At 39.8% G+C, this 20,906-nt stretch overlaps 1 protein-coding gene across 1 annotated transcript in view; it reads left to right on the plus strand.

The window, feature by feature from the left end:
- Positions 1–20,867, plus strand: part of lrsam1 (leucine rich repeat and sterile alpha motif containing 1) — a 24,438-nt gene extending 3,571 nt beyond the window's left edge. Inside the window, exons 4-25 of the mRNA XM_008287342.1 lie at positions 1,027–1,071; positions 2,094–2,171; positions 3,504–3,572; positions 3,663–3,747; positions 3,839–3,960; positions 4,049–4,139; positions 5,448–5,557; positions 5,732–5,761; positions 6,569–6,691; positions 7,943–8,082; positions 8,184–8,228; positions 10,004–10,074; positions 11,470–11,569; positions 12,196–12,283; positions 12,373–12,447; positions 12,875–12,955; positions 14,396–14,491; positions 14,791–14,889; positions 14,973–15,104; positions 16,123–16,189; positions 16,959–17,161; positions 18,204–20,867. Of these exons, the coding sequence (XP_008285564.1) occupies positions 1,027–1,071; positions 2,094–2,171; positions 3,504–3,572; positions 3,663–3,747; positions 3,839–3,960; positions 4,049–4,139; positions 5,448–5,557; positions 5,732–5,761; positions 6,569–6,691; positions 7,943–8,082; positions 8,184–8,228; positions 10,004–10,074; positions 11,470–11,569; positions 12,196–12,283; positions 12,373–12,447; positions 12,875–12,955; positions 14,396–14,491; positions 14,791–14,889; positions 14,973–15,104; positions 16,123–16,189; positions 16,959–17,161; positions 18,204–18,326 (2,073 nt within the window). The 3' untranslated portion in view covers positions 18,327–20,867. The remainder of the gene's footprint in view (positions 1–1,026; positions 1,072–2,093; positions 2,172–3,503; positions 3,573–3,662; positions 3,748–3,838; positions 3,961–4,048; positions 4,140–5,447; positions 5,558–5,731; positions 5,762–6,568; positions 6,692–7,942; positions 8,083–8,183; positions 8,229–10,003; positions 10,075–11,469; positions 11,570–12,195; positions 12,284–12,372; positions 12,448–12,874; positions 12,956–14,395; positions 14,492–14,790; positions 14,890–14,972; positions 15,105–16,122; positions 16,190–16,958; positions 17,162–18,203) is intronic.
- Positions 20,868–20,906: the final 39 nt, after the last annotated feature.

The raw sequence follows: 20,906 nt of genomic DNA on the forward strand, positions 1-20,906 counted from the left end.
AAAAAATCCTTCCCTAAATTACTTTACACAACTCAAAGTACCGTTGCTTGTGTGTGTCTTTTTGTTAATGTGACAGTGGAGTTTAGACTTGTGTTGTGTTGAAAGTGAAATGTTACTAGGTCTGATCTAGAAAGATTGCCGACGTGACTTATGAAATAGTGACCAGGATGTGCATTCAGACACGCTCAGTTGCCATCTGAAAAACAGGATGGACGGCCTGTCTGAAAAGAGTTTACATATACAGTACTAATGAGCTACCTTAAATGAATTGCATCTCATTTATATTCTTTTTCCATTTTTTCCTTTTTTTTTTTTTCCAAGAGGAGATTTAGAGGATTTCAATGAGCCAGAGTCAGAATTGTTAGACTAGCTTAGTGTAAAGACTACAAACAGCTATCCTGCTTCTGTCCAAAACTCAGAAACATAATGTTTAGGAGTATGTTGTAATTACTGTCACTTGTAAATCACACTGTAACAGGGAGTGATCATTTTCTTTGTGGTGATTGTGGTTCTTCCTGAAGCAGCTTATCTCATCAGGCTGAATACAGCAAACTCTGGGGCAGTAAAGTCGTGTCACATTTGCTACTGGTTTTTGCTGTGAGTGCTTGTTAAAACCTGAAAGCAACACCGGTGACTGCATCTGACCTTACCTGGATTATGATAGTTAAACAGTAAGAGGACACTGTTAACGGAGATTTTAGTGAATCACTGAAACTGTAATTGCAGTATATAACAAAAGTAAGTGAGTGTGCAATATCACTCAAATGTCAGTACTTCTAAATGTTATCACCTTACAGTAATTACATTTCTTCTGAGATAACAGAAGGTGTTTGCTCTTCTGTAAAACTAACAGTTAAGTTTTACTGTGTTAAAAATGCAGGCCCCACCGTAGAAACTCAAGTTTTAGAAGGTGGGGAGAGTTTAATATGGAGAAGATGATACAAATGAGGGAAAAGCTGTTAGTGAAATGTATGTCATTCCATACTGCACATAATAACCTGTACTGTGTGATCTGTTATGCCACAGGTCCCCTCGAGTGCCTTTTCCATTTGTAAGGTGCTGCAGAAGAAGGTAAGAATGCAACATGGAGTTTGAAATTATATTTATGAACAAACATGTCATAAATCCTAAAGCAAACAGACAAAAGGGCACAAGAGTGGCTTGAGGACAAGTCTCTGGGCTTTGGCTGGAGGAGAGTCAAACCTAAACTCACAGAGCATCTGTGCAGAGACCTACAAATGGCAGTTCAGACGCTTTCCATCCAATGTGATAGAACCTGAGAAAGAATGGGACAAACTGCCTAAATCCACATGTTCAAAACCTCTGCAGATTTACCTGAGAAGATTTTAAACTGTATTTGAAACAAAACAGCTTCTACAAAATACTGAATTTAGGGTCTGGATATTTTTGTAAGTAAAGGTTTCAGTTGTCTGTTTATAAAGAATTTGTAAACATTCCTAAAATTAAAGTTGTTGATTAAGCCTCTAAAACTTATCTCTGTGTATCAAAGTTGAATGTTTAGATTTTGTTTTAATGAACTTAATTCCTTCCCACCTTAAAATGGCTTAGATGTAGCTCTACACTCTGGCTTCCTCTAGAATGTGCAGATACATGTCGTCCTTATCTCTCTCCACACATCCCTCCCCACTTGCTGCATTTCGGAGCACACTAGCTCATCTATGACTATGCTCAAATATTGTAAAAGTACTCTATGCCGGACAATGGCAAGCTGTAATACTGAGTAAATCAGCCAAACGAACTGGAAGCCAATTCTGAAGAAGAATAATGATGCAGAAAGTCCCGTTCTGTAAGTCACCAGGATCGGTTCCTGGGGTTTGTTACAAATGTAACGTCAGGACTCTGAATCCATGTTTTTAACACTGTCATCAATACACTGCAGTTTTAGTGTTAAAATGCTTATCCATGACATTGGCTGCTTAGTTTGCTCATGATGTGAAAACGCCTCAAAAAATTTCAAATTTCAAAACACAACCAAGTGTGCAAAAAGTAAAAGGGCCTGAGTACATGTGTCAGTCTGGTGGATACAGTTCCCATGAGTCAACATGTGCATGTCCTCTGTTCGTCTCCTTCAGGTTCTTATCCTCCATAACAATGAGCTGAAGAATCTGGTGCCCAAAGGGTGTGACATCAGCTCACTCTCCACTCTAAAGGTAAACCAGACATTAGCATGATGAGACACTTGCATGCTTAATAATGGTGTTGTACGATTTGAAAACTGTTTTTAAAAAAAAAAATTTTTTTAACGCTTTTAAAGATTTACAGACAAGATAGTTTGACTCAAAGTGCCTTCATGACACATACAGGAGAATAAATCTTGCTTCTTCATCATCAACCTTTAAGCAAAGACCCCGTCTTATGCAGATGATTCATTTGTTTATAGCGCCATTGTTGAACAGTAGTTTAGCTGTGTGTTTTTTTGTTTTTTTTTTTTTTTTGCTTTATTGTTGCCTTGGCAGCACCAGGAGGTTTGGATCTACAGTCTCAGGGGCCTTTTTAGCCTGTAGACCACACAGCTTAGACTTGGTATTGGGTAAGAGTAAGTAAGATGTTGAGATGATACTCGCTGTAATCATGATTTTGCCTTTAGAAGAATTTTCCAAACTAGGACTAATTTCAATGGCGGAGAAACACATTCCCTCTGTGTCATTAAGCAGGACAGCAAACTACACCCCTGTCCAAAACACAGGGACTCACATGCAAAAACATTCAACTGTGGATTGTGTAGTCTGGCATGTGTGACTGTTCCATCGGCAGCTGCTGTTGGTTCATCAGTTTGGTGTTTGGTGTTTTTGGGCAGTGTCCCTTCTCCAGTTGTTCTCTAGAATTGCAATCAGAACCCCACATCATCATATCCAGATTTTTTCAAAAGTGTCCTCCATAGTTGAGGTCGACATAATGACTTTTAATTAACTGACCAAATTGTGACCAGTATTAATATTGCTTATTGAGCTTCCTGACATTGCTGCTGCTGAATGGAATGCTGTGTGGCAGCTGAATTGCAAGCAGTATTAAAACCTCCAGAAATTAAATAACAGTAAGTTACACTCGTGCCAACATGTTTCACTGTGAAGTCGCTAGGTTGGGCAAGTTTCATTTGTTTGTGAGTGGATTTTGATGATGCGCTGACATAAACCACTGAGTCCCAGAAGATACGAAAAACCACTTTAAAAACTGAGGTGCCATCTACTTTGACTGTGAATTTGGTAACTTAAGGTGTTATTACACAGAACCTACTGGGTGGATTGTGAGAAACCGCTGAAATGGTCATTCAAGTTACATTCTTCTCATGTTTTCCCTTCAGTTTTTGTCACTTTGGTTTTGTTCAATTGCATAGAGACTTCCAGCCCGTTCAAATCATTAGTCATAAGTAGCTCAGTCTCAAGCACTGAAGGATTTGATATTATTATGACTACAAATCTACATATGAAATGTCTCCACTTCATCACTGGAATATAAACGACCGAATCTGCCTCCTTCCCAAGGTTTTGGATCTGCATGAGAACAAGCTCACTTCTCTCCCAGAGGACATTGGGAAGCTGGTGGCACTGCAGGTAAAACAAATCTGTACTCTATTCCAGATACCCAAAAAACAAGTGTAAATGGATGCTACTCGTAATCTAAATTTGGTAATCTTCTGTCAGATTCTTAACGTTGAGAAGAACCGCCTGAAGACCCTGCCAGAGTCCATCGGGAATCTGCAGCTCCTGCAGACACTCAATTTGAAGGGTATGATGCTCACTGCCTGCTTGAATGTAAGTAAGAGGGCACGTATAAGTCAAATGATAATGTGTTTTTCCCGTCACTGTGTGTCTCATAGGAAACAGTCTCAGTGAGCTGCCGTCCTCAGTTGGTTCTTTGAACAGCCTGCGCACCCTGGACGTGAGTGACAACAACATAGTGCAGCTTCCCAAAGCTCTGGCTTACATCCGCACGTTAGAGGTATGTGTCAAAGGTCCAGAAATACATGAAGGATAAAACCATAGAGGTGGTATTGATAGAAACCATGTGCATGTGTGTGCTTCGACAGAGCTTTACTCTTGATGCTGCCATGATGTCCTACCCGCCTGCATCTGTGTGTGCAGAAGGAACAGAGAGCATCCAACGCTTCCTTTGCACTGGTAGGGTTTATTTTATGTTACTTACTGCTTACACTCATGACCAAGCATTAAACTGCACCACAGTCCAGTGTCTGCCTCTGACTAAATTAATGCAGAATTTCAACTCCTTTTCTTTGACTTTATTAAAGTGCTGTGTGAACACACAGCAGCAGGATTTATGCCCGTGTCTCCCCAGTTGAGGCACATAGCACAGCAGCAATAACATCATTCAGTATTTACAGTAAATCTGATGTGCCATTGGGATCTTGCAGTAACATGTTTTGAATGTTTTTCTGCAAAGCAAGTAGGTGTACTACTGCACCCGGATCCAGTTTCTACAGCGAAATCACTGGGAATCTGTCAGTTGTAGCTTGCCCTGGGACACATTGCATTGCTGCATGTGCCTACGTCGTCTTTATTGCTTTTTGAGGCACATAGTCACGAGCATTATGACAAGGAAAAAAACAATGTGTAGAATAAACAAAAAAGACAATATTTCTGTTTACCCCAAGAACTTCAGTATAAATCAACTGGACTTTTTTTTTGGCTCTTGAAGACATTTCAGCTCTTCTCTAAGAGGTTTAGTCAGTTGAGGACTAAAGAAGCCACAAGATGATGCAGAAATGGCAGGAGATACACAATAGACGGGGAGTGCAGATAAATATTAAGAGATCATCTATTTGGACACAACACCTTGCAGAATTTCCATACAATACAATAAATAGTACAATGTGGTGCTGTCAGTTCTGCCACAGAAAGTTTACAGCAGCCTGAATAAACTTTAAGACTACACAACAACAGATTGTGATTCAAGGAAGCGTTCACCTGGCACGTGAGAAAGCCAAGCTGTGAACATGACATATCACATTACCTTTTTATTAAATATGAATCTGAAATTCTTCCCTATAAAACAGGATACTGTTATGAAGCATTTGAGTTATTTCCTAGAGGTGTGTTTCCAGTCTGTTCTTGACCATCTGTCTGTAATCTGAGTTTTGCACTTTGCTCCACACTCCAGTCCTGGTGGCACCAGGATTAAAATTTTAGTTCTGAATGCATGAGTAGTTTATCCTTTTTACTATGTTAAATAGTGGGATTGTTATAAATGTGAGTAGTTAATTAAAATGTGATATTTAATTAATATGAAATTTAAAATCTACAGTCCACTGTGCATTAACATGACTCTGAGCTACTCTTTAGAGATTAAAGATACAGTCATAGAGTAACTTGAGGATCAACCACGCTGGCTGTGGTCACTGTAATGAAGAAAAGTATCATTCAATGCACTGAATAATATGGTTGATTATCTTGGTTGATATGGTTTTTCAGAGCTGGGAGAAGAATACTGCCCGCCATCCCAGTATCTCCTGCCAGTGCTGGAGAGCGACTGTTGCAAACAGAGCTCTGACTGTCTGGACGGCTTGGAGGAAGCCTGGCAGGTATAGCAGATGACGCGCTAACACACACAGCCATACAAAGCAGTGAAAAGTCAGTTTTATTTCTGTGTATAGCTGTTTGCTTGTATCTTGTTTATTGTTGCTTGTGCTATCTTTTTTGGTTTCTGTTAACAATAGTGGAAGTCTCACTCTGCCTTTCCTCAATCTTTGTTGCAGAACAAATTCAGTGACTATGAGAAGAGAAAGGTTTGTAACTCTGTTGCACACAATTAATGCAATCACTGTTAGTTTCAGCTCATCTTTCCTCCCCCTTCTCTGGCACACTCTCTTTGGGGATGGTTTTGAGCTGTCTCACTTTTTTGTTTTAATTTTTGTAATTAAAGCTGCACTATTCCATATTTTAACATCAGAGCCCTTCTACAGTCATTGATTAAACCCCTAAAAACTCATCTTTGTGTATCAAAGTTACATATTTAAAAGTTTTTTCCACATATATAATCCCTCATTGCAGCTCAAGCACACAAGCTCACCTTTGACTTTGATCAAACACTGTAAAAAACTGAATCTGCTTTTTTTTATTTATTTTTTTAGCTTTTTTAGCTTTTTTAGCATTTCGGCATATTGTTTAGGTTTTTACAGGGATTTTTTAGTTTTAATTAATGATTATATTTCATTTTAATTGTAGTTTTTATTAGTTGCAACCGATTTTTGACCAGATGCACTGTAGGTTTGTCGCTTAGCATAAAGGACCAGTACTCTGGATTTATTAAGATCTATCAGCAGAATTGGAATATGGTATTCATAATTATATTGTCATTAGTGTATAATCACCTGTAAGTATGAATCAGTGTTTTTTTGTTTGCTTAGAATGACCCCTTCCACCTTCATCTCTTTGAGCTCGACATTTTGCGCTGCCATGTCTGTACAGTAGCTCAGGACACTCAGACATTGGCTCCACAGAGGGATGTTTTTATGTTGAAGTGTCAGCCTCCATAGGTTCTCACACACTCATGTCTGTATAAATTTGATCTCACTGCTGCGTTTCTCCTTCAGGTGCAAAAGCAGCAGGAAAAGCTGGCCTTGGAGCGTCACCGGGAGGAAAAGCAAATGGAGCACACCCAGCTTCTACTCATGAATACTTCCCACAAAGAAAACATCCTCAACTCAGTCCGACAGGTAGGACACTCACTCGCTTGCTCTCTGGCTTTTATTTTATGACAGTGCACCAGTCTCCCATAGATCAGTATTTGCTGAATAAACAACACAAGACTCGAGTCAGCAGAAGTCCTGCCAAAAAAGGCTGTTTAGTAGAGGTCTGAAAGTATGAAGAGCATCCAAAGCACTTCTCAGGAGGTGAAACAAAGACAAACACTAGGGGTGCATGACAAACATTTCACAGTGGACCATAGAAAGTCTTATTTATTGCTGAATCACAGTGAAATGTTTGTGACAGTAATAGAGGGGTGCATGTAAGGAGACCCAAAAGGAGAGAGAATGATACCAGAGATGTGACAGGTTTATTAGCTATTCATGTTATGAATTTTCTGTTTTCCTGCCTCCCAGAGTTGTTCTACTGGTTTCAGGTACAGTGACTGAATTCAGTCATGTTCGTGAAACCAGCATGAGGCAACATTTGCCTTGTGACACGGTGTATTATTCGGCTGGTAGCAGGCTTTATGTTGGTATTATGGACCCAAACTGTCTAAGGAAGCATTCCCCACATTGAAACACCAGCAGAACCCTGGATTGTTGACACAAAGCAGAGGTGGATTCATTTGGCAGCAGTCTAAACAGAATACTCCTCTTCCAAAACTCACCCGTTTTTATTGTAGTGATTCAAAAGTGGCCACAAACAGTCATTATGAAGTGACTATTTTTTGTTCTGATCTAATTCATTGTTAATACTGTTTCTAAAATATTCAAAAGCTCAAGTAAAGCTTAGGATTAAGGAACCACTTTATACTACAAGGTGCTGCGTTTACATTTTTATGAAAGTGGGAAAACTAAGTAGCTCACCACTACAGAAGCTGTTGCCAACAATGATGTTAATGTCCTAAATTTTTAATGAATGACGTAGGATCCCAAACTGTATTTAAGTGCAGGGTTGGCTATTGTAGAAAATATGCTTCCATTACTTTTGAAATCTCTGAACTGGTTTACACGGTGTGTCACTTTTTTCAGCATTTTTCAAATATCTTTAAATGTGAGTGTCTGAATGGTGGACGAGAAATTGGTGGATAGCATACAAAAAGCCTCAGAAATCATGTAATCAGTGCTTATTAGAACTTGTATTGCTTGTGGGTTTAATTCACCTGTTCATACACTGACACTGGAACAAACAACACAGTGAAGTGTTTTAGCAAGTTTTTTGTCTCTGTTTGTTTTTGCCTCACACACATTACTGTATAAAATGTCCCTGATGTTTAGGAGCAGGAGCGTGTGGAGCTGGGGCTCAGTCAGCAGCAGAGGGCTCAGGAGGCCGAGAGGCTACTGGTGCTGGAGAAGGTCAAGCAAGCTGAAAACAACATCAGCAGTCGCATCAGCAGCATGCTGATGGACAACAACAGGTAGGACCTGAGGACGGAAGCTGTATTGTGTTCACTGTATACATACAGTCTCCCAGCATCAATCTCTGCTAACTGCAGTGTATCTATTTGGATCTCTACAGGCAGAAAAAGAGTGCAGAGTTTCTCCAGTCATTGGAGGAAGATCGGTGAGTGAACAAATGACTGTATCAGCCAGATGTGTTACAGCTAAGAGATATGAGGCACTCCAACTCATGACAGCACTCAACCAATTGTTTTCCACTTACCAGACTCAGACTATTTATAGAACACTTTCCAAATACACAAAGTGCTTTTAGGGAAGGGAAAAGTAAAAAAACCGCAGAACACAACACAGAAGGCCCAAAATATCATCATACAGTGAATCCATCTTGATAAATTCAGTCTAAAGGGTAGTGTTTATTTACAAGCCTGATACAGTGGCGGCTGGTTAATACAGGGTGCAGGGGCGCCGCCCCACTACTAATGACCAGATAAAAAATAGTTCTCAAACACAATATTAAATTTGAATTAATTATAACAAAATAATAGTAAAATGAATGACATTCATATTCTTTTGCCATATTAACAATATTTGTATTATTAGCAGATTTAGTATTAGTCTTTCCTGCGTGTTTACCCATTTTACACTTCCTGGATGCGGGGTGCCAGCCCGCTCGAAAAACCTTTCGTGATCATGTGACCTCGGCCCGGATTCTGATTGGCAGCTGCAGATTTTCTCACGGGGCGCAGCTTGGTGCGTCCCGGACCCCCCCCCCATTTTTGCTGTAAGCCAATCAACTTTGTCTTGACGTTCTTATGACTGCACTTTCTGACACCATCACACGGCCTTTCCCCTCCTCTTCTACTGGGTGACAGCTACTGTCGTGATGACTTAATGCATTGGCCATGCTGTCAGTGGAGAAAAGGGCTGCTCACAGAGATGAGTGACTTCAATCAAAAAGTAATAAAGAAGTTTGCACAGCAGAAAGAGAGAAGAGCCAATTTTTTGTTCAAATAGCTCCAGACTGCAATTGTGACCTTTTTTTTTTGAGAGTGTGATTTGATGAGCGTGGTGATCATGAAGCTGTATTAGTTTCTCTGTAACCAGCACAGGAAGCTGCTGTGTTAACCCTAGTGGTGGAAAGTAGAGCATTTTTCCGCTCATAGAAAAGACCGAGTGTAGAATACATATAACTCATCTCAGACAAATCTGACATTAGAACGCCCTAGTTTATTATTTTCATTCAAGTCATTTTTGGTCGCACACCTGTTAGAGCACACCACAGCCAACAAACAGCAGCTACAGCAGCCTGCTATGTGGGGTGTTTAGGGAGCATCAGTAAACTGTAGCGTCTGTCAATAAGAAAAAGTTCAGCAAGTCATATGTTTTGTGTGTGACCAGGTGGGAGGTGCAACAAAATGAGAAAGTGGGTCATACTGGTGCTACCAGTGAAAAGTTAGTCTGGAGCCCTGAATAGTGTTTTTTTCATTATTTATGTTGTGATCCTTTAAATATTGATGAACGTTTGATGAATGTTTTTGAAATGTAGGTCTGGTCAGTCTTAATAATGTTAAATTAGATTATGATTAAAATATCATCCAAAGGTAGAACATTTGCATTCCTGTAAATAGTTGTCTGATGTCACTCATATTCTAATTTCTGATGTATAATAAAAGGTCATTTGCAGACTGCGCCCCCCCACCAAACATTTTCACCAGCCGCCACTGGCAGTGTACTGTAGAATAAATTGCAGTGAATTACCAACATCACGTCAAAACACAGTCCTGCCAAAGTCTTATCATGTCTCTGGTCTTCCGTGTGCTTTGTTTTGTGGTTAAATACCTGCACAACTAATGGCCATTAGCCTCAGCTGCACTCTGGGTTTCGTTCAAATTCACATGATAACATAAACTTTAAAGTGTTGTCATTGTTCTCCATCAGGATCCGTATGGAGCATCTGACTGCCATCACACAAGAAGAAGCCAATTCACTGAGGAAGAGGGAAGTGGCAGGTATGGAAGTAATTAGAATTTGTCGTTATAGATATGCTGGATACGTTTTCCTTCTCATGTTCTACTCATTTTTTTGCCACTTTCTATATTAAAAATACACCAAATTTTTACGCTTATGACGACAATGATTTTAGTGCTGACAAGTTTCACATTTACAGGATGCAGAAATGTATTCATGACATTTATGAGGCACATTAAAGGTCCTCAGAGGATGTACACGTTAACATGACACCACCGTCCCTCATGCAAAATGTTAATGCAGACACACCAAAGACATGTTTGATGTATTTTTAAAACAGTGTCTCCACTCTACAATATGTGTCCTAAAAAGTGCATATCTTGGTCACTGTTTTTTAATAGCAATGTTTAAGATATCCTCAGCAAAAATCCAGATTATGTACTGTAAAACAACAAAAAGTAGAGAAAACGTTGTTGATACAACAAATCTTGAGATAGGCAATTCATCTCACTTTTTCTCTACTTTTGTTGACTTGCCCAACCTCAGACTAACATATTATTGTACGAATGAACGATGCAGAACCACCTCCATTATGAAGCAGGAATTCTGGAAACTGTAGCCTAATGCAGTGCATGTATAGTATGCAGTGTAAGCAAATACGCCATTAACATTTTAAATGGCTTAATTTGATGAGTTAAGTAAATGATTCATGATTCATTTTGTGTTGATATTCAACAGTATACGTACACATGTTGCTATACATACTACAGTTGGGGGTTTGCGGACACGGACATTTGCACACATGTATTTATTCAGTGTTGAGCCTTTATTTAAACAGTGAGGGCCATTGATAGCAAGCTCTCTTTTACAAGGACGCCCTGCTCACAATATATAAAACCCTAAAAACACACAAATGTTTGTAGTTTGTACAAGTCATGTCACCTCAGTTCACCAATTTCTTTAAAATTTCATGCCTGACCATCTCATGTTTGCATCGGTATGTTATTATGTAAAAGGTGTCCTATCTGGGGTCATAGGTAACATTAGTTTATGAGTTAAAAATTCTTAAAGAAGGATAGATTCATGTTGATTTTTGCATTGTTTTCCTCGTGCCAATCTGTGAATCAATCTTGGAAGTGCCATAACTTGAGATATAATATAGCTGGAGGCCTCAAATTTTGTAGGCTCATTATGATTGTACGTATGTTCTTCATTGTACAACCCTGCTTTGATAAATTATTACAAAGCAGTTATATGATGGTATAAATTTGGTCAAATATTTTCAGTGTTTCTGTTTATACCAATATTCCACCAACCATAAAAACTTTAGACTTCAGACTTTGCTTTTATTATTATCTTTCCATTTCCTTTAATCATTTGTTTTTCTCCAAACTACTTCTCTACTCATCTTTTGTCTTCCCTCTGTGTATTTTTAGCGGCCATGCAGAAGATGCTGTCAGACGGCTGTGCTATGAGCCTCCTCCAAGAGGCCAGTGATTGTCGCAGAAGGAGCCTGGTCTCTGAGGCCTACAGGAGGTTAAACATGCACTTTCACCACCACACAGACAGATCAGACTTATGTGGACCATAGTCTTCATATAAAAGATTGATGTAGCTTCTAAATCTGAAAAAGGGAACCAGCATGGATGTGATTTAAAACGATTTCTAACAACCATGAGACAACTCCACTGATTTCAAAGAAGTCAGCGAGAAGTAGATAGATCCACAGAAGTCTATTAGACCCTTTCATCAGTTATCTCAGTGAACATTTTCCTAATTAGTTTCTGGTCTCAATCAGTAGTTTCAAGACTTTTTGAATAAAGCACAGTGCTCATGTTGTAAATTATGGTTCTAATGGGAGTAAAGAAAAAGCAGGATTTGTTCTAGGGCAGGATACCTTGGGATTGATAAGATGCTACATTATAAATGTCTTGTGGTGTCCTGGAGCTCTCAGTCAGATCCATCCCTCCCTTGTTAGTTCTAGTTTCAAAAAAACAAGATAGTGACAGCCAGTTCAAAGCTCGGGGCATCCAAGCAGTAGTCAAATCAATAAGTGATGTCAGGGTTTCTCCATCCATCTCTCATACAGTCTATGGTGTGGACTTGACAGGTGAAAGTTTTCAGAAACATATTGTCATTGCTTCTCCCTTTTCTTGTCACAGTATGGAGAATTTGGACAGGAAGTTTGACAAGATGCTGTCCCTCCAAGTGTTGGACAAATCTAAAGCCATTGCCCACATCTTACAGGAGGTAGGTGGCTGCTGGATATGGATTTACTGTCAAGACAGCTGGTTTTATCAGTCAGGCTCTGTGAACTATTCTGTGATGTTTCTCTGCAGGAGGAGATGCAGAAAGCAGCATTCCAGGCCCTGCAGCTGCAGAAAGATGCTGTACATGGCTACATCCGTAACCAGGTCTGTGTGGAAATCTGGTAGATAGCTCAGTGTTGTGGTTACAGCTCGTTTCCACTGCTGCTAAGTGACCGAAGACTCCCTTAATGAAGGTTCAAGCAAATCACTCTTTGGATTGATAAAATGATCCCAGTGAAGCTGAAAGCACAGACTGCAAATACAGGGCGTTATTGTCATTTTCTCTCTATTGTTTTTCCCACAGCCTGCTCATAATCGAGTTAATTTTTTGCTCATACTAACAAAACTTTTGTTGTTGATTTTTACTATTTTAAGGTAGAGCCACTGGGTGCCTAAAGAACCCTGTGTATTACTGTAACAAGACAGAAATTCATTCCACCAGCTCATTACCAGTGTTTTCACCCTGACTTTGCGTTCAGCAGCATGTCCCCTCTCCCTGCTAGCTTCAAGTCTGCTTCTCCACTGTCCCCAGATCAAGCTCATAGAGGGTGAATTAATGCAGCTGACTAAACTGGAGATTAAAAGACGCAATCTGGATGCTGAGAACCTGCAGGTGGGTGTCACCGCCTTCTTTCTTTGCCTTCCCATATTTTGTTTTCTTTTTCTTTTGGTTATTTCCATGCCATTGCTCCATGTTAACAATTTAACATTTTACACAGTGCGCTTCAGTTAAATAATCAGAGGTAAAGCAGCATCAAATACATGAATTCAGTTGAGTGATAAAGGTGAGTAAAGTAGCTTTTATCTTAAGTAAACATATGATTTTACCCTTTGTAAAAACAAGCACAGCAGTAGAAGTGAAAGCAGTCATCCAACAGAAGAGAACGGGTTGTAGTCAGGCACTTGAATGTTCACAACTCCTTCATTGAAGACTTGTCATCATTGAAAATGCTTTAGACAGCATGGTATCTGCCACTTGACTGCAGACCATGTGTCACCACCAATACCCAGGATGGACACATCCAGCTCATCCATCTGTGAAATCATGTGAAATTGGCTACAGAGACGCTGATGAAGTTGTTGGTGTATTTAACCAGAGAATAGCTGGTCTGACTGTAAGAAACTGCCTGATCGAAGCTGGTTTGCAAACTTTTCGTCCACACCGAGGTCTTGATCTGTCGGCTCAAGTCGACGTCACTTACATTCACTGGATATTAAAGAGATGAAGAGGACAGTCCTATACACTGGTAATCTCATTTTTAGCTATACAGAGCAGGTAGCAGACAGTGAGATTGACATCTTACAGGGGAATACTATGCTGGTGTCAAGGTTGTAAGAACAGAGCAAAGGACTGATGGTGTGAGCATCAAAGAACACATCTACATTTTATTAATGGCAGTCTCAATGCCCAACAATGCCATGGCCTCCAGACTCTTTTGACATGAGATCAAGTCTTTGTGGGATGCTCTGGATAGACATGTCCAAAAACATGATGCTGTCCCCCGGAATCTCACCTAGTTCACCAAGCCCTTTAAGAAGGGTGGGACAACATTCCACATGCAGCGCCAACAACCTCATTAACTTACTGAATAAGATGGGGGACTTGTTAGTGTTTGTAGTCTATGAGCCCACTCTACATCTACCATTATAACCTTCAGCTTAGGGCAAACTTGGTTATTGGCTCTTGGCAACGACATTCATTCTGTTGCAGAGATGCTGTGTGTTGGAATAACAAATACTTTTTCCCTTATGTTAAAAACAATAGATTATAGTAAAATATTACATCTTGCGTCAAGGGTGAAGGTTATGTCTGCTTTTGTAGTTATTAAGTAAATCTTCAGTTTATTTCGAAGATTTGACTGTAAATCAATACTTGGTGATGGTCCCGTGTGCATTTTGAGCTGCTTTCAAACAGGAAAATGAGTCGGAGATGATGATCTCGCCTTCCTACTGCACACCTGCACTATAGAAGTCTCCTGTGTTCTTTGATTTGTTCAGTATTCAGACAACATTTACTGATGAGTGTGTATTATCACTTCACCTCTGTGTGCAGGAGGTTCTAGTGGATCAGCGCACAGCCCTCAGTGACCTATTACAGCAGTTGCTGAAGCAGAGGGACCAGAGAGAGCAGGAGCTGCGGCAGGTTCTGGTGAGGAAACACATCAGTGCTTACCTCTTTTTCTCATTCTGTCACTGTGAAATCTGACAAACTGGTGTTACTTCAAAAAAACAGGGGGAAAAAAGCACAAATGTTTCTGTTTAGAGAGTGATTCCTTCATCAAGTTATGCTGTTCTGGAGGCAGAGATTGCTCACATGTGTCATCGGTGGTTTCATACTTACAGTGTCAATTATGGGTCATTTGAGCTTAAAATGATTATCTTGTCTCCTTGCAGTCTTGCTTGTCTTGGGTTTAATTGAATATATAAGAATCACTTTGTGTTTTCCAGGCGGAGATGGAACGGAAGTCTGAGTCCAACCAACAGAACTACTGGATGATACAGTACCAGAGACTGTTGGATGCTAAGCCTCTGTCACTACGCATGCAGGTACAGTACAGAGCAGAGCAGGATCAACACACACAACATCTGAAAGCTGAGTATGTTGCTCTAAAACTGTGATCTTACTGCAGGAAGCAGGCGTGGAGAAGGATTTAGTCAACCTTCTGTGCAGACTGTCGGTGCAGCACTACCTGCCCATTCTGGCCCATAATCGAGTGACGACTGAGGCACTTCGCCACATGAAGGCCTCTGACCTCAAAAAGGTCTGTGTGAAAAAACATCACTATTATATTGGTTTTCACTGCGGCACCAGAGATACTTAACTGCACAAAATTCAGTTTTAACATCAGCTGTCTTATCTGTCAATACTAAACCATTGAGAAGTGATGTTAGCTTGAGTTTCTGCAGCAGCATCTGTAGATGAGTCGTACACACCCTCCACTGTCATCCTAATGAGGTGTTCAAATGCAGAATTATGTCCACTATGAAACTTTTTTGATGGTGGGACACTAGTGAGACAGAAATGCATTTTTCACTTCTTTATTTAGTGTTCATGATGAGAGCCATGTTTTGTTCCCACAGAAGCTTAAATAAAGTTTTCCAGATTACCAAATTTCAAGTACACCTGAAATCACAATTTTTCACCCCTTAAGCAGTGAAAATATTTTTTATAGCAAGAGTGAATCAAAGGTCTACACTTCTCAACTCTACAGAACTTTATAGCATCTCTCAGCTCAATAGTTTGGTTTTCCAACCTGTGGCTTGACTCGTTCCGCTCACCGTCACCACTCACAGCACTGTTTCTGGCTGCAGCCAAAGGTTATTTTTAAAGAAAAAGCCTTAGGAGCTCACTGTACACAACCTGCCCACCACCAGTCAGCAGACAGACACAGTTAGAGAATCGCTGCTGTACATAAAAGAGCATTTAGCAGCAAAATAGCCAGACATTTTCCTCATGAGATTGAAGATCCTGTTTAAGCAGAGCTAAAACAGGGAATATTGTTGCTCCATGTCTACAATTATACAATTTCATTGAGCGACGTACATCTGAGAGTAGGCACAACACAAGCAAGGATCTAGTCAGGATAAAACAAACCATGTCTACTGAATATGTAAATAGGCAACTATCTGCTACAATGCTAAGCATGTCTCCTTTAAAGCTGATGAAATGTCAGTGTTGCAGTTACAGCTTGCTATCAAAAAATGTGTAACGCAGGTTTACCCATTATTTAATTATTGAATGTGAAGAATAACCAGCTTTATTCATTTCTCTGTTTTCAGCTTGGCATTATTGAGGTAGGAATACAGAAAGCTCTGCTGAACTGGGCCCGGGAACGCCTACCTGAAGGTACATCACACACAAACTATATTACTGTGTGTTAGACAAACATGTTGCACACACTGCTTCTAATTGTTGGACTATCTGTATTCTGATGTGTGAGTTTTCAAAGCATAGAAATCCTCTGTTTCCATGCTAATCACATGTATGTGTCAACAAACACGATAGCATGCAGCATGCCAAACACAAACTGCACCAGCAGTGAGGACCAGTTTGGAAGCCTGGAGTTTGATTTGGTAGTCTGCCAGTCAAATAATAATATGTTTGTATAGAACCACTGGTTCAGACTAGTGCAATTTAAAGTCTACCGAACAACTGATTATGAAAGACAATTCAAATGTGCACAATGAGACAATTTGAAACTAAGACTTCTGATGCTGGATGTAAACTATGTAATGGCAGCTTGATGCAGCCCAACTCAAGACACACAGAGCAACAGGATTGAATTTGGATGTCAAGCATAATATTTGATCTTGTGTAGTGTCATAGTAGATAATAACCAATGCAATGAAACTTTCCATTTTCATTATGGATGTACTTGACCTCAATACAGAACACAGAACAAAGCAAAATATTAGCAAAGGAATATGTTTTCCTTGTGAGTGCAGAGTTCCCTCCAAAGCTGGAATCCAAGAAGGAAAACTGAAGACACTAAAAAATTCTGAATTCTATAAACGGATTACATAATTTTTTTGTTTATTTATTTATTTAAGTATAGAAGGTGAAACTCATGTGTTCATGTAATCTATTACTGTCCACTTGCCTCCTCCTTCTTCAGCGGGAGCTTGTAAGGCTGTCGAGCTGGAGGAGGAAGCAGAAGCAGCAGCTCCCTCCCCGTCCGCCCCGTCTCTTCCTTCCACCACCTCAAACATCCAGATGCCCAGCCCGCCGCTCACCCCAGGGACTCCCGTCACTCCCTCTGCACCCACTCCTGTGGAGGGACCAGGAAGCTCTGAGTGTGTGGTCTGCATGGAGACTGGGGTAAGAACAGCAGCACATCCAGAAAGTAGGAACTGTAGTCCTAGTAATAATCCATACTGTACTCAACAGTCTTCACCAACGGAAAGCTGGGTGTTTTTTTTTTGTTTTTTTTTTTTTGTTTTGTTTTCAGGGATATTATTTTCATTACTCAAAATGTCTGAAGTATATGTATGTCTGTTATGTGAATGCTGTACCTTGACCCAAACTTCTGTCCTGGATCCTGTTTTGTTTGCACTCTGCACAATTACACTATCTACTTTGATCGAAACAGACAGACCAACAGAGATTTGTTCATACCTAACGTTAATATGATGACCATTTCACAAACTACACTTAGCTAGAAGCTTCTTGACTTTGGAAGTAACTATGGCTAACTACTTCTTTACACTTTCGGAACATGTCATTATCTCTGATGTCCATTCCTGATAAAGGGTTTTACATCTGCTGAGCAATCACAGAATAAAGGCGCCTCTCTATGGGAACTGCACAATCATGGCTAGAAGTAGAGAGAACTCAAAACAACTGTTGTTTTCTATAATGTTTCAATGCCATACATCATTAAAAAGACAAAACAACAGGTTTCTTTATCTATTTGCAAAGACTGAAAAATCCTGAAACCAACATGTCTAACAATTTTGGAAGAAAAAGTTCCCACAGGTGCAGCTGAGTCAAAAAGTCCCTGAATCTTTCTCACATAACTGTTGGTCGCAGCTGAGTCCCTTTTGTCTTCTTGTGCAAATGATTCATTTTTGGGAAAAAAATTTGAATAGGGCATAGAATGAAGTGATTTTCATCAAATGTCGTGATTTCAAGCTTAAATTTGGTTTATTTTTCCATTACAATGGCATCACAGATAAGTAGCTCAGGGACTGTTTGTGCACTTCCTGGCTCCAATTAATAGTTTAACAGTAATGATTTGTTTTTAAAGATAGCATGCGTTTCAAACCTGCTGGCAGGTTTTGAAGTTTAGAGAGTTAAACCTCACCCCACATGTATGCATCATCCAGATGGCTGACTGTGTCCTGTCTCTGTCTCTCTGCAGTCTCAGGTCATCTTCCTGCCATGCGGTCATGTATGCTGTTGTCAGGTCTGCAGCGAGGCGCTGCAGAACTGCCCTCTGTGCCGCAGCAACATATCCCAACGCATACGCCTCTACCACAACTAGAGGCACCACTGTGCTCCTCCTTCACTGACCACTTTCTCTATTTATGCATGATCATAAAGCTGCTGTGAGAAAACTTTGTCATGTATAAAAAAAAAGCTTATAGCAGGTTTTTCAAGCGCTGAGCCACTTTCCTGTATTAACCAAACAGTACTTTGTGATGTAAATGCAGCAACAACTTTGAGTAATAATCTTTTTAATCGTGTTGTGTTTCTAGTTGTCTATAATGTACAAGCCTGGTTTTTTTTTGTGGTTCTTTTTTTTTTATTTTTATCATTTTATTTGTATTATATATTAAGAGCCAAGTGGATGCCACTACTCACTGGTTGAAGACCAACTGTTCTTTGCCTTAGCATACCTTCTCAATTGATGTGTGCCTTTTTCTGGAAATCTCTTTTTTTAAACAATCCAATTTGTCTTAGTTGTCATCCAAAAATCACACAAGTCCAACATTTATATAAGTTATCAAAATATAATCTATTGGTTGTTGCTTTTTGCTGCCGTTGTTGGTTGCTATCACTAATGCAATCTCATGCTGTTGCACTTCAATCCATTTCTTAAATTGTTGTGCCCGCACTGTCCGTGGCTTCTTTCGCTTGCAGTCCAGGTCCGTCTGGGCCTGATGGCATCACTTATCTAGCTTTTATATGAGTAAATTATATACCAATGCATATCAAGACCATTTGGGAGGAAACCAAATTCTGAAACCAGGTGCTGGACCCCTATTTTATTCCTCAGTTTATCACAGTCTGGTAATCTGAAACAGAAAGAAATGTTTTCATTTGCACCATGAAAGCACGATGTCAGTTGATGTAATGAACGTCAGAAAGGTGAGCTCCAACAATTCTTACCTTTGAGTTTTAGCTCTTCTCAGACTCATGTCGCTTGTAGCTTTTTTAACAGACAAGATGTAAAAATCTTTTTCTTTTTTTTTTTTTTTTTTACAGTTAAGCCCTAATCTCCCAGGTATACCTCAAACTATTTGTCTTTAATAATGGTCTGGTGTCATACTGTCAACAATGATGCAAAGTTTTGCTTTTATCAAATGATCCTGGATGGAAATTCTAAGTGGCAGTGTTGTAATTTCCAATTTGACCTGGTGGAGGCAGTGTTGTTCCACTGTTCTAATGGCTAAACTCAGACTTACTCTCACAGTAGCATGATGGAGCTGCAGCTAGTTATGAGTTTAGCTCAGAGCAACATTTGCTTTCCTATTGAAAAGTTTTGATGACACCAGCTCTGCAGACAAAGTTGTACCTGAGAAATTAGTTTTTGCACAAATCTCCAATCTTAAACCACGTCATTTAAAAGCTGAATCGGAGCATGGCAGTGACAGAGCCATTCAGAACACATATCAGACAATCACAGCAATCAAAATATGTCCAGTAAGTGTCCCAAGAGAGTTTTATATTGACAGAATCTTATAGTTCCCTCATCTGCCTCAGCCCTGCTCCTACTGTGCGTACAGACAAGTTGTTTGTCAGGAAAACGTTGGCCTTTGGCTGCTGGGCCTCGGCTGCATGAAAAGGAAAGCACGACTTTCAAAGGCTGATGGAGGATGTAAAAGACTTCAGTTTGCTTTGAATCAGAGCCCCCTTGGCTGAAAACCTCACACAAAACCAGTGGAGATGGGTGTGCTTTGTGCAACATCCAGGCTGCAGTAACCCCTGTCATGAAACTGATCAGTGATTACTGTGCTGACTGATTTTAGATTGGTAGGTGTACGAGAACTTTCAGAAGGTTGTGTGAAAGATAAGACAGTAGATACATGAAATAATGCATGTAAAATGTTTTAAAAGGATTCTAACATCTGCAACTAACTGGGAAGTTTCATAAATGATGAGCATATTTTTGTGTATTTGTTGTTGTTCATACTATGCACTGTGCGTTTGATTGTTTGAGATGTTATTTAGTGGCATTATGGGAAATATAGCGGTTTTTAGAACTTGACTCATATGAGGGACTAAAGGTAACAATATCTGCTGCCACTATTTAGACACTTTTCTCGTTTCCTTGTGACTCCATCTTTATGAAAGTGCAATACTAAATTGGTGAAGTAGCTCTTTGAACTCCACAAAGAGCCTATTTCAGGTTTGATAACAAAGCAGGACCCACATTATTCTGTCATTACAGCAAACATTGTGCTTTAGTGGTGCACGAATTCCTTCATCTCTAGACGAAATCACAACTAGTCAGATGACCACAAGCTATTTGCTAGATGGTCCCACTAGGGGTCCCTGGATGATGGTCCAGCCTTGAACATCTCCTGAGTCTCTTGTCCACTTGTTTCTGACATATCATTAGATCCCACTCTCTTTGAGTTGCTGTATACTGTACGTTATATATGTGTGACCTAACAACACATCACCTGTCTGTAGCATTACTAATGCTGTTCTAGTCTACCAAGTGCTCTTAACTTTTCAGCATGTTTCAGGAAATATCTTTACTAACTGTAAACGAGGCAGTTCGACGACGTGTGTAAGAGATTTCACTTCACTGTAAAGCTGACATCTCATGTCATCAGATTAAATGAGATAAAATACATCTGTGTCATTTTTCTGTGTCTGAGCTTTTTGTTTTTGG

This window comes from Stegastes partitus, unplaced genomic scaffold (assembly GCF_000690725.1).
Source record: "Stegastes partitus isolate 25-593 unplaced genomic scaffold, Stegastes_partitus-1.0.2 Scaffold496, whole genome shotgun sequence".
NCBI classification, from domain to species: Eukaryota; Metazoa; Chordata; class Actinopteri; family Pomacentridae; genus Stegastes; species Stegastes partitus.